Source organism: Phytophthora sojae (genome assembly GCF_000149755.1).
Source record: "Phytophthora sojae unplaced genomic scaffold PHYSOscaffold_14, whole genome shotgun sequence".
Classification (NCBI taxonomy): Eukaryota; Oomycota; class Peronosporomycetes; order Peronosporales; family Peronosporaceae; genus Phytophthora; species Phytophthora sojae.
Window position 1 is genome coordinate 144,866 of NW_009258128.1, and position 12,500 is coordinate 157,365.

The following is a 12,500-nucleotide window of genomic DNA, read 5'->3' on the forward strand; positions in this document are numbered from 1 at the left end:
TTTGACTCTGTCTGCTTTTTGTCATTTTGTACAAAACATAGGCACTTTACTCAAAACCCGAGAACTCAATCGCCAAGATTGTTCTCGGGTTTTGAGTAAAGTACCTAGCCAATTCGCCAAGAACCCGAGAACTCAATCGCCAAGATTGTTCTCGGGTTTTGAGTAAAGTACCTAGCCAATTCGCCAAGAACCCGAGAACTCAATCGCCAAGATTGTTCTCGGGTTTTGAGTAAAGTGCCTAGCCAATTCGCCAAGAACCCGAGAACTCAATCGCCAAGATTGTTCTCGGGTTTTGAGTAAAGTGCCTATGTTTTGTACAAAATGACAAAAAGCAGACAGAGTCAAAACCGAGTAGTTCGACTACCCCTTCGCTCACCGGACCAAGAATCAGCACCAGCCAGCCTGACCAGCCCCCAAGAAATAGGAATTTTTAGGGTGCGGGAATATTTTTGCACCAGACTGTATCGAAGCGGAAGGTAGCACCTGAACTGGACTGCATTTCTCGAAAATATATAATACGCCCACTCACCCACCCAATCACACACCTCTGGTATACAGTACTAACGAGTTTCCTAATAAGATTCAACATGAATGGCTTATCACGGTAAGCTGTCACGTACAGCGCGTATTCCTTTGCAAAGGCACTTTTTCTTGAATCAATCAATTCCAGATAAACCTTACGTAACGCCTGTAACCTGAATCCGTGGGTAAACGGCTACCCGTTTGCTTCCCAATCAGGCCTTATTCCCAAAAGCAAACCCTTTGGGAGAAAACTTGAGCTCGTGCGTGAAGCGAGGCAACGTGAAAAAAGGTGTACGCGACGCGGGACTCGAACCCGCAACCCCCAGATTCGAAGTCTGATACGCTATCCATTGCGCCAGCCGCGCTACGAAATTTGAGGGAAAGAAATTATAGTATAGATTCTTATTAAAGTACTTGCTAGCTGTACCCAGACAGCAGATATAAATAATTGCGTGGGCAGGTTTAACCGTTGCATATCAGTGACCAGCACACAAATAAATCTACGATAATATTGGGGTTGGTCGATTAATATAGCACAGGCGCAAGTGTGCTTTTCCCCCCTTCAACGTTCGATTTTCTTTTTTTGTAGAAGTAGTTTGCCAGATCAGATGGTAAGGTATATTAGATTACTTAGCAAAGCTTGAATCCTAATAACCCTGTAGCCCGGATAACTCCCCTACAGCATGTTAAATTCGACCTCAATTCGAATAAACTGGTTTTGCGCGCGCGTGTACACACACACACACACACACACACAAGTGATAAGCAGTGGGAGCTTGCGTTGGCAGTTCTGGGCAGCAAGGTACAAGGAAAGATCTCGGCGATCCATTAACTGCTGAAGATAGAGATCTAACGGACACGGAAGGGAAAGCGTTATCTGTACACACACGGTGTGTGTGTGTTTGCTCGCACTCGCTTCCGGATGATGCCTATGACGCCAGTGGTGGCAGGTGGTTGCTTTTGGTTTTTGCTGGTTTTACAAAAACCATGGCTTACAGTCCCGGACACCATAGAGGGGTCCAAAACCACATTCCCCAGAATCTGTCAGACAATCAACCCGTCATCCTGTTAAGAGTCAGACATAGCGTCCGACATTTTCTGAAGCAGGCCACAGTATATACGGGTGGTGACAATAGCAAATCTCGATTCGCCCAGAAAATGTCAGACACAAATACAATCGCAATGGGAATACAGTAACATTGGGACTATATTGTAATAATTTACTGGTACTGTTATGGCTTTGGGCTTGGTCCATTAGTATAACTAGGCCCAAAGCAGAGTCGCTGTCTGCTGCCGGACCATTTACTCCGACTGCCGCTTTCGGGCATGACGCATCATAACTAGAAAGAAACACAGTTTGTTGCTTGTTTCAGTGACGCTGCTGCGCGCTCCCTGTAAAACCACGAGCGCATATTAAGACCTCGTCGACTAGGGAGGGCCCCTCATCCCCTTCCTTGCATGCAAAAGTCTAGCTGCGGGGGTCTACGTCACCTGGCTTACCGCGCTCAGCGAGGATACGCTGATACATTTGAGCGACGTCGCTGTTGACACGCGCAGTGTGGACTATTCAAGCTATTTGAACGTCGGGTGGACAACGAGCAAGATGTTTGCGACGAAGCTGACTAGGGCCCAAGGCACCAGCTAGTTAAGGGTGCGCGTAAATGCGAGCTCTAGACCTGGTTTATACAGTGTTTTGCGTGATGGTTGCTCTTATTCATATAGTCGCGTAGCTGGGGACTTCGAAACTTCCCAATCGCCCTGTTCGTCATGTCTGGGGTGGGGCAATAAGACAAGCAGGTAAGCTAACTGCCACTTTATGGACGCAATATTCATGCATCTTACAAAATAGTGAAGTAAGCTTTGGTATCTATTGGTGCACCTTGAGAACGACGCTGCCCTAAAACTTCGCTGAACTACATCTTTGCAGTGGGCCGATAGAGTGCGCAACCGACATTGCGGCCGCTTGAGGCTGGTCAAGTGTAGGCAGGCTGCTGTGAGGAACTTGCTGCGGAAGAGGCACAAAACCTTAGATTGGTGCGAGCTATTCGTCGTCAACAAGTGAAGCCTACTTACGATAAGTACATGTACCTGCCGCTTGGTCCTGGCATTAAGCCTTCTAATCACCGAGGGTTTCTCTAAATTTATATCACACGATTTGCTATGTCTGCCGATTGTCCGACAATTTCCGTCTAAGAATCATTTACCAGAGTTGGTAGATTCGAATTCTTGTAGTGAAAACATTAAGAAGTAGGGCAAACACGGAGGTTTGCACACTAAAATTTACTGCGCAATGGCCAAGCAAAACACTTTACTTCTCTGTCCCACGAAAGTATGATGATTTCGAAATTGTGCTCTATCTTCGCTTCTACTTAAGATTTTTGACCATGTGAGGCCTTATCATGAAGCTTAGAGGCAGGCGCTAACGCCTGATTTTTGCTGCCCACTATCTGTGAGAACTGAAGGAGGCACAACGCTTTTTCTGCCAGCAATTTTAGTCCTCCGTAGGTTTGTTTTCGTAATTCTATCAAAAATTAGCGATAATTCATCGAAATTTCAGGATGATTTGCTATTGACAATGTTAGCTTGGCGGTCCAATTACAGCTTGTGGAAAGGCCTGCTAAGCAAGATTTCTCGCTTCAAAATCAACGAGGTTTTTCTAATCAAGTGTGCTATCATTGCACAAAAAACAAATTTTGCCGTAACTAACGTCAAGTGGCTAATGACATTCGTTGTGTGGTACACAAAAAAACCTAGCTACCCATACTTTCGTGGGACAGAGAAGAATGCCTTTCCTTGAGTCACTTCCGGTTCCTGCAAATCATCATTATTGCATCTCACAACAGCTCGACTGGAGTAGCTCGAAGGTGTTCGCGAGCCCTGTAGTTAGTATTCACGACCGAGCCCTGCACGCAATAACAATACGTATGTGTACATGATGTCTAGACCTGCTCACGCAACGGAAACCATCATATCCGTTGTTGTTGAGGCGCTAGTCGCCTCTGAGGCCTGCCCCCCTGACTTCGACTGGTTTTTGGACCGTCCGGAAATGTTGGACTTGATTTTAGTATGCGCTGACCCCGACCATCGGCTTTTGAGACTAAAATGAATCTACTTTTGATACCTGTGAGCTACTAAGGTGATTGGGCGAAGTGCCTCAACGAGATATATCGATTGGTCGAAACAGCACCTCGAAATTCGGAGATTAACCCCCCCCCCGCGCACTCATACGTTGTATATGACTACATGTTATGAAAAAGAGCAGCACGTCTTTTTCTACGTGAAATGCACAGGTGTAGGTAAAAATATGCACAAAGAACGAGTAGGAATTGCAGAGAATGGTGGATTAGACTGATTATTTGATTGCTAACAGATTGCTAACAGGAACCGCTCTCCCCATCATGCGTATGAGACAGTGCTACCCCTACTATGCCCTGGGTACTCTGATCAGATCAGACAGGATATGATACATGATTGTACATAATGGCTCGAAATGCAAGATGAATCTCATCCGATATACCAGGGTATGTAAAAGAAGAGGTAATCTGGCAAGAATGAACACCGTAGACACTCTATTTTGCTCTGTAAGGGTTATATTGCGCATGTAGGTATTAATACTAGCCGAGCGCCGCCGCTACGCGGCGGTAGTTATGTGGTTAGTTGCAGTAGATAGGGCCGCCCACCTCCGCTTCGCTCCGGTGGGCTTTTATCCAGTTCAAATGTTATTCATTTCGATTGTGTGCATGTAAGAGTTTTTTTGTGACGGAAGTACTCTTAGTAACGTTACGTGGCTGCTATCAGCTTAAAAAACTATTCCCACGTCGGAGTGACTATGGGTAGATGCATGTTGCAGGGTAAAACATTATCACTTGTACGACGTGCCAAATGAAGTCTATGTACGTGTTTTTCTTGAGTTTGTCACGCAACCATAGCTCTCTGTTATTTAGTTTGCAATCTACTAAGTATGTTTTATTAAAATACCGAGTATACAACGTCGCTTCAGCCTTTCGTTTGGCCCGTAATGTCTTTGGAGCTGCGGGGTGCACAAACTTCTACGTAACCTGTTTCAACACTCATTTTTTTAATGTGGCTATCAGTTTATTATTCTACTACGCAGCAAATATTAGCATTTTAGCGTCTGTCTGCATTTATAGTAGCTAAGACATTGAAAGTAAGAACCTTGCACCGCGTAACTATGAATTCACTTTTGCGTTATGCTAATACAGTTTCCCACAATAACATGGTTAGAGAGGGAATCTCAGCGTAAACTATGACAAAAAGTTCCCGCTCAGTGAATGTCATAATATCTACTACCCCACTAATGCATAATCCTACCGCTACATACTGTATCTTAAAACTATGCGAAACACGCTCAAGCAAGAGTAACGAAAAATCGCCCCAAGATGAAGCCGCTGTAGCTATAATATATCCATCCCTCAAGTATTACAGTAAAAGTGTGCTATGCGTGTCAGTAACAATTTCGTCCGCTACATGTACTCGCACTGCTATATATTACTACGCACTGCTTTGCTTATTACAAACAGTCGCCGCTTACTACATGTTGATATCGCTAACTACGCGGCGAACCATATCTATATCGTAGTATGTATTTATGTTAAACCAATTTCGCTTCAGTGTATTTACTATAAGTCGTACGGCAAGCGAAGCTATCGTTGCTACTCCGCGGTGGGCCTATTTTAATTAATAGTAGGAGTTAGCAAAATAGCCAAGTACCACAGCAGCTATAAGGTGTCTACAGAAATATAGTAAAGCGAGGCTGAGCATGATGGAAATATCGATCACCCCCCTTCAGACTCCCTTGTACTGCATGTACTCGCCCGGCTATCGTTTAGTACGCGCTGCCATCGCTTGCTATGCGCTATCATCCCTTACTATGTGTTTATATTATATCAACCTCGCTACAGTGCTATTCTACTAAGTAGTAGGGCTGACCCAGTTTATCCCTTCCATAACGTACTACATACTCGCACTGTAAGTATGTATTATATCATTGGGTGAGCCCCGCTATCGCTGCTACTGCTCATTAATATCGTAAAGGTTGGTAATAATAGTATGTGGCCTTAGCGGCACAGCGGGGGTAATATGGTTGCCCCCGTTCCGCTCGCTGCACTACTTGCAGTGTTATTAGTAATTATGCAGTAGGACGGGCCGGGCGGCCCGCTAGAACGCACGCGGGTGCCGCCTTCGCTTCACTCGGCAGCTTGTAATGGGGCCGCCTTCGCTGCGCTCGGCAGCAAATCGTATTTAGAGGGATTCGTACCTAGTGAATAAGCGTGACGATTTTGATACCGACCGACGGACAACGACGCTCTGATTGATTCTTAGGATGCACCCCTCAGAGAGAATGCAGCCTGGGGAGGTGGCCCAATTCAATGAAACCGAGCAGGACGTGCGCTATAATAATGCTAAGACGCCATTAGCCCGCGGTTGGGAAGACGTGTCACTTGGTTGCTAGCTAGGCACAGCAGTTTTTTTGTTTTCAAAACATGCATAGCCTGGTATGTTGGGATGCAATCATAGGATACTTCCAGCATAAAACCGCCCTTGTGTTTGATTTTTGTTCACCATCAATGAAAAGGACACTGCAAGTTGTAGTATATACACCCTGTTGAAATTTAGCTACCCATCCGAGGGCGTCTTAGACAACATGTGCGTCTGTCTGTGTCAACTAGTTTCCCGCAGGTTATAGAAATGTGTCGTACTTACGGAAGGCAATAGTTAGATCAAATACGCATACTTTTAACATGTAGTATACATCCTTAACACGGTGTATATTGATCAAAGCCAGGGACCGAAACCCCCCGCGAGTGCGAAGGCTGCCAAAACTCAAAAAGACCCCCTTTTGCTGTCCGGGACTGTTAGCCAGGTTGCACAACCAGAAGAACCTGGTCGTGACTGGTTCTTCACCCGACCAGATTGCAGATCATGTGGGTTTTGACATAAAATGCACCATCAACAGACGAAATGGATAACCCGTTCAAACAACTGACGCTCTTTCTCCTCGGAAAAGCCCACGTAGTAGTCGTCAATGCACGTCTGCTTTCTTGAGATTAGCTGCGAAAGTGTGCTGTCCCCATTGCCTGAACAAAGCAGCACTGCTTCCGGGTGATGCCTATGACGCCGGCGGCTTGCCGCTTGCGCCTACGTTGACACTGGACGACTGCGCTGCCCACCATTGGGGCAGGAAGACAACCGCCGCAACCGGTTGCGACCTCTCTTGCTCTGTTCCGAGCTGAACCGACCACTACATTGCGCGCGATGAGTGCTGCGCCTTCCACGAAAACAATTCAAACGCACGACAGGACCAAGGTACTACAGTCTATATCAAAGAAGAATACGACGCTCAAGTCTCAAGGTTGTGGCCGAGCGCTAGGCGCAGATGAAAAGGAGTCGAAAACTAACAAGGCGCGTTATGATGCTGGGCACCAGTAGCCTCAAGACAGTCAAGTGCAGATAACGAGACCCGAGAAGGAACGCCACGACTGACAGCTCAGATGCGATCTGGGGGAGGGCCACACATTCTCCGGCGGATGCGGACCCTACGATCACGGTATTTAAGACGTTGTAACCTCATTAGTCTAATCCTACATGATTAGGGAGGCAAGTGCCTGACCATACGCTGGGATGAACCAAGTTAGCGTCGACATTGAGTAGTGCTTTAGCATTCCAACCACGAGGAAGGTATGATGGGCCCGTAGATTCTAGCCTCGTCACATCGTTGTCTTCTAAGCCTCAAACACCAACTATACACGAAGAATCCTGTTTCTAGGCGGTTAACCGTTTCTCAGTCTAGACGAATTCCGGGCTGCTGTAGATCGCGATATCCATGGCCCGGAAGCGGTTCGGTCCACAGTATACTGCTTGGTTAGGTGGAAAAACAGTAGTGGACACGGTCGACGGGGACATCCACACCTCAGCTTCCATTGGGGGACTTCAGGAAATCGCGCAAATCGCAAATTCGACAAACGCAAATCCTGTAGAAAAATGCGCCGATGTGCTCGCAATATCAGTCGCAATTTGCAGAGACGATTTTGGAGTCTCCGCAAATTGCGACTGATTTTGCTAATGCTATTTGATGCACTTACCATCGTGTTCCTACCTTGTAATACGTATCACCGGATAGCTCGTCATCTCTACTGCGTTTCCACTAAGGAGTTATGGTATAATCCTCACTGTTGACTATTGGCTGTCACCTAAACTTGCCTACTCTGTGGTTGCATTTTGCTGATGATTTAGGCGCCCACATTCCCAACGCAAATCTAGGTGTAGGTGAACACAAAATTGCTCTCAAACTGCGACAAAATGTGATTTACGTGATTTTCTGAAGTCTCCTATTGCCGGCGATAGATGAGAGACACGCGGCTTGACTTTAATGTCGACACTGAACTTCTCGGACAAGGCCTCGTTGGTGCGGCGTCAAACGGAGACTCTCCCCGACGTACCGTGGATCTCCACCGAGGCCTCGTTCGAGGAGAGCACCCGCTCCCAGTTCGACTTTGTCATACCAGCGTATTTCTTAAGAAGCTGGCGGCGATGTTTGGACAGGTACGGCTCCTTCCCTGCCGAGTTGCCAATCAGACCTGCAATACTCAGTCCATTGCGGATCATGTGGGGCGAGACAGCCCGATCGAGGTCTTGAGACACAACCACGACAAGCTTCTGTGCGCTCACGAAGAGGTTCGCCTCCGCAGCTCGGACGATCCTACTTTACCGAGACCGGTAATCCCATCGACCCCCGCCAAAATTTTCAGCGCGAGGCAAATGCGCGGCTTAAAGCGAGGATTGGAACCTACCTGACGGCAAACCCGGTATGTCTACCCTATTTGTATACGTCGATCTCGCATTCTTTATGGTAACAAATATGTCTTGATCTTGCCAGAGCAGGAAGCGGAAACTCCAGACATCGTCTGCCGCTGTTACCGATCGCGATGGGTCGAAAACGACACTTTCCCTCTGCAAGAGGTCGCGTCGATCGTGACGGAGCTTCTTGAACAAGTATCCGTTTAGCGGCGTTGTACACCGATAGGCATGCTCAAATTCGGCCGTTCATCAGGACGCAGCGATTTGTTAGGCTTCTGTAAAAAAAAACAATTCTGCCGCTAAATGCACGCTCAGCTAGAGTAACCCAAACTGCTAAGAATCAATGAATGTTTTTCTCTTGCTTTTCTTATACAATAATTCAACCTCAAGTTTTCCACCGATGGTAAAACCACGCAGCTAGTAGATACTCCATATATCAAAGTTCTCGAGAGGGAGTTAGCTATCGTCCTTGCCGTCCTGTTCATCTCGCTTTCGTTTGCGAAACACATTTGCTTCTCCGGAATAGAATGTGTTTCGCGTAGTTGACAGGTAGTTGAGTTCCATTTTCCCACACATCATGCCATATCTGTGCGCAAGTCTTGGTTTTCCCTTCAGAAAGTCGGCGAACGACATTGCACAAAGCTACCCTTCCCCCGAATGTTTCACTACATTTGGGGCATGTGTACGTCGTTTCCGAACCTTTTCCGCTGCTCATCAATGAAGACACTTTGCAGATAAATTGACTTCTCTTGCGCTGCAGTGAGTATCGCTCAGTAACTTACTGCATCTGGTGCGTGTGCTCAGCCGCGGACATGTTCACAATATCCCCCCGCGGCATATTCGAAGTGAAATCAGAATTCTGCACCCTTCTCCGTTCGTAGAACGGTTGTGTGACTTGTGCTGCAGCCCTTTGCCAACATATTCACGGGCCTAGAATCCATCCATGACAGCGCTACAAGCCCTGGGTGGGCTTTGGATTGACCAATTTGATATGACCGTCGCCGCATATTCTTTGGTCGTTTCTTCTGCGTATACTGGATCTTCTTACACAAACCAAGGTGGTTAGTCCGGACGGTTCCAACGTGATATAACCCCATAGAGAGCAGCTTTAGCGGCAGTGCCACTAATGAGTAGAAGTTGTCGGTGACGATAAGACGCTTAGCTGGCTGACCGTGTAGAACCTTTGATATGTTTCTTACAACTGCGGTTGGCCCAACTTTCCCCTTCGTCACTCTGTCCTTCTCTTTTCCACAGTAAACTTCAAATCTGTCGGTTAAACGACATCAGCGTTAGAGTTAGGTTTCGTTGGCACCACATCAGTTACGATTGCTTACCTTGCACAGTACGCAGTGGCTGGGCAGCAAGTCAAATATTATTTTGTGCCCCAATTGTTGGACTTTTCCTTGTTGTATACTCGGATCGGGTTGAATTTGCTCTTGTTCGGCACCATACCTTCATCAAAGGATACTGTTCTACCCAACAGGGACCCACTTCAGAACGTTTTTTCGATCAACTGCAGGATCGGACGAATCTTCCATGCTTTATCGTGATGCGCTTCATCGCTTTTGTTGTCACTAAAATGCAAAAATCTCGTGATTTCTTCGTACCGAGCCCGTACCGGACGGAATGGCGCCATCCCTCATGCTTGGCCAGTGCCTCGCAACTCCATCGCGCATAGGACACAGCGCACGAGCTATTAGAAGCCCAATCAAACTGCTAAACTTTATACTGTTGCCATTCATGGACGTGTGGCGTGTACCTCTTTTTAGGCAGCTGAACCATTCTCGATTCGTTCTTATTGCGTGACCAGCTCCTGCATCTACGCCCCACACTGACCGAGTCAGTACCATTCTCTTTGACATAGTTAGATAACCATCATATTGACGTCGTATGTCTGTTTTGACCGCTCTCAGATCCAGTATGCGCATCGGTAACGGAACTGAATCAAAGCGGTATAAGTACTCCATACCTTCAGTGCCCTTTAGCTTCAAACCTGTATGATGGACTGAGCAGATTCTCGCCATCTTCTTCTTTTCGATGTAAGGGTTCATCTCTTGACGCGATTTGTCGCTAAACACACGTCTCCGCCCCATGGCCACGTTGGCGACAGTTACTATTTCGTTCGTCATCGAGACATAACTCACCCGCCGTCCACTAAGTAGTTGCGACAGGACTTCGATGCATAGCCATGCCTCAGTCACCATCTCCTAACGTACTAGTACCGAAGTCCTCCTGATAATCTCGTTCCTCAGCTTCTTCAGCCGAGCAAACAGAGGCTCAGCATTCTTCCAGTTAGAGACTAGCACACGACCCCGCAGCTTCATCAGCTCGATGAGCCGTCACATTTCCCAGGCCATAAACCTGCTCTAGAAGTCCACATGGACCCATCTTCAGGACAGTGTCCGGGAAAGTGGAGAGGGACCCATTCGGCAGCGCCTGTTTGAACAGGTACTGCATCGCCGTGCGGGGTCAGTTCAGTGCGCCAACTCTCAGTGCCCGTCACGCACCCCTTCCTCTGTCACATCGTGGACGACTGGTTTCTAGGTCGACCATCGTAACCATTAGGACCCTGGCGGCCGGTTTCTCCTCTTTTAGCAACTTTGTTAGGTACATCCGGTAGTGTGCGCGCGAAGCCTTTCCTTTCACATAGTAAGCTCCTGCTTGTTGCCGAAGCAGCACTCCAGGGCAGGCGAAGAGGTGAGCTTCGGACTTTTGGGGTCTTGGTCGTATTTGAAATGTTGTACTTGGTAGTTTGGCTGTCTGTTTTGAGCTGCGAGATGCACGGGTATCGGGCTGCCCCGATACCTGCCTCTCTTCAAGTCATTACATGCCTTGTCATATATTTTTGGATGTGCGGCTCCTTCTATCTCATTGGATAGTACATTTCCTGAATAATCAATCAATCGCTGACTTATATGCTGTTTGATTTGCCAATTTAACAAAGGCACAATAGTGATTTTACCTGTGTAGCCCAATACCATCGAAGCTAGGCTCGTTCGGTTATGGTAAAACAACGTATCCCAGTCTGAAGCAGGCTGTAACTTAGGCTGTGCTACAGCTGGAATAGCATATATGCCCGCCAAGTGATGATTTTCTGTCTTTGGCCTAGCGCTTTTCGCTCAGGACATGCCGCTTAGTGATTTCTTTAGCGATTTGACGCTGAATTAACGAGCCTATTTCGCGGACAGCATGGGGACAAAATATGATGAGCGCAATAGAATCCCTGAGGAGTACAATAAACCTTGTTGCAGCACAAGAGCAAAACCAAGTCTACGGCGGACAACCAAACGACCGGACAATTCTGCTGGGAATATTCTGCTATCTAACGGATTTTTACGAATAGTGGTCGGCCTTGTATTTAGCAGTAGCCTCCTAATTCTGATCGGCTGAGACAGGGGGGTTACTATTCGAAAGAGGACTACTATTGCTTAGCTATATCGGCGCCAACACACGCTTCATATTGTTTGGCATCGTTTTATCCCGTACTGTGCATCTTCAACCCCCGCTGCACCAGAAACCTCCATCCAGCGATTATATTGCATCAAAACAACATGAGCTCGTTTGAGATTCAAGTAGACCCGGATTGGCATTGCTACTCTAAAACAGGTCTTTTATTCGTAGCGGTCTTTTATTTCTAGAGCACTCTTGAAAAATTGCGGGAGGTCTTCTAATAGTAGGGGTCTTCTATTCGTAAAAACCCGTTATTTATTCCCACTACTGTGTGGCATACAGGCCACACAGTAATGGGCCTATTTTGGCTCACTACTTTAGCTTACACGTGTGCGCACGTGTGTGAGGAACTGTAGCTTAGTTTAAACTAGAGTTAATTATTCTCGGGCCTCCGAGTATGGGTTAATCTAAATAAACGATCCAAATAATGTTTTTGGGTTAAAATGAGACCTGCTATTTTTGTTTTATGCTTTCTGACTTCCTCTAAATGTAATATTCTAATTTAGGAATCTGCCAACGGTTGGTTGGCAGAATTCCAATGCTATGCATGTCGCTCATTGGCTAAAAGATGCTTCTTTCAGCCAATAGGAACCCTAAGTCTCTATGGACCACCCGTCATGGTGGTCGTAAATGTATGTAGCCTTTGGTGTGTCTTACACCAAGATCGAAAAAGTCTTTCGAACCTCTAACAGGCGCCGTGTCTGTTAGAG

General features: G+C 46.8%; 2 protein-coding genes and 1 non-coding gene across 3 annotated transcripts; all 3 read right to left on the minus strand.

The window, feature by feature from the left end:
- Positions 1 to 814: 814 nt before the first annotated feature.
- On the minus strand, positions 815 to 887 carry PHYSODRAFT_t1550. The gene has a single exon. It is a non-coding gene; the product is annotated as a tRNA-Arg (tRNA).
- A 7,159-nt stretch (positions 888 to 8,046) lies between these two features.
- PHYSODRAFT_435032 (hypothetical protein) lies at positions 8,047 to 8,244 on the minus strand (the record flags this gene model as incomplete). Its single annotated transcript, XM_009539692.1, has 1 exon — positions 8,047 to 8,244. A coding segment is annotated over one exon (198 nt), but the record flags the coding sequence as incomplete, so codon positions are not given.
- Positions 8,245 to 8,887: 643 nt separating this feature from the next.
- On the minus strand, positions 8,888 to 9,112 carry PHYSODRAFT_434015 (hypothetical protein; the record flags this gene model as incomplete). Its single annotated transcript, XM_009539693.1, has 1 exon — positions 8,888 to 9,112. A coding segment is annotated over one exon (225 nt), but the record flags the coding sequence as incomplete, so codon positions are not given.
- Positions 9,113 to 12,500: the final 3,388 nt, after the last annotated feature.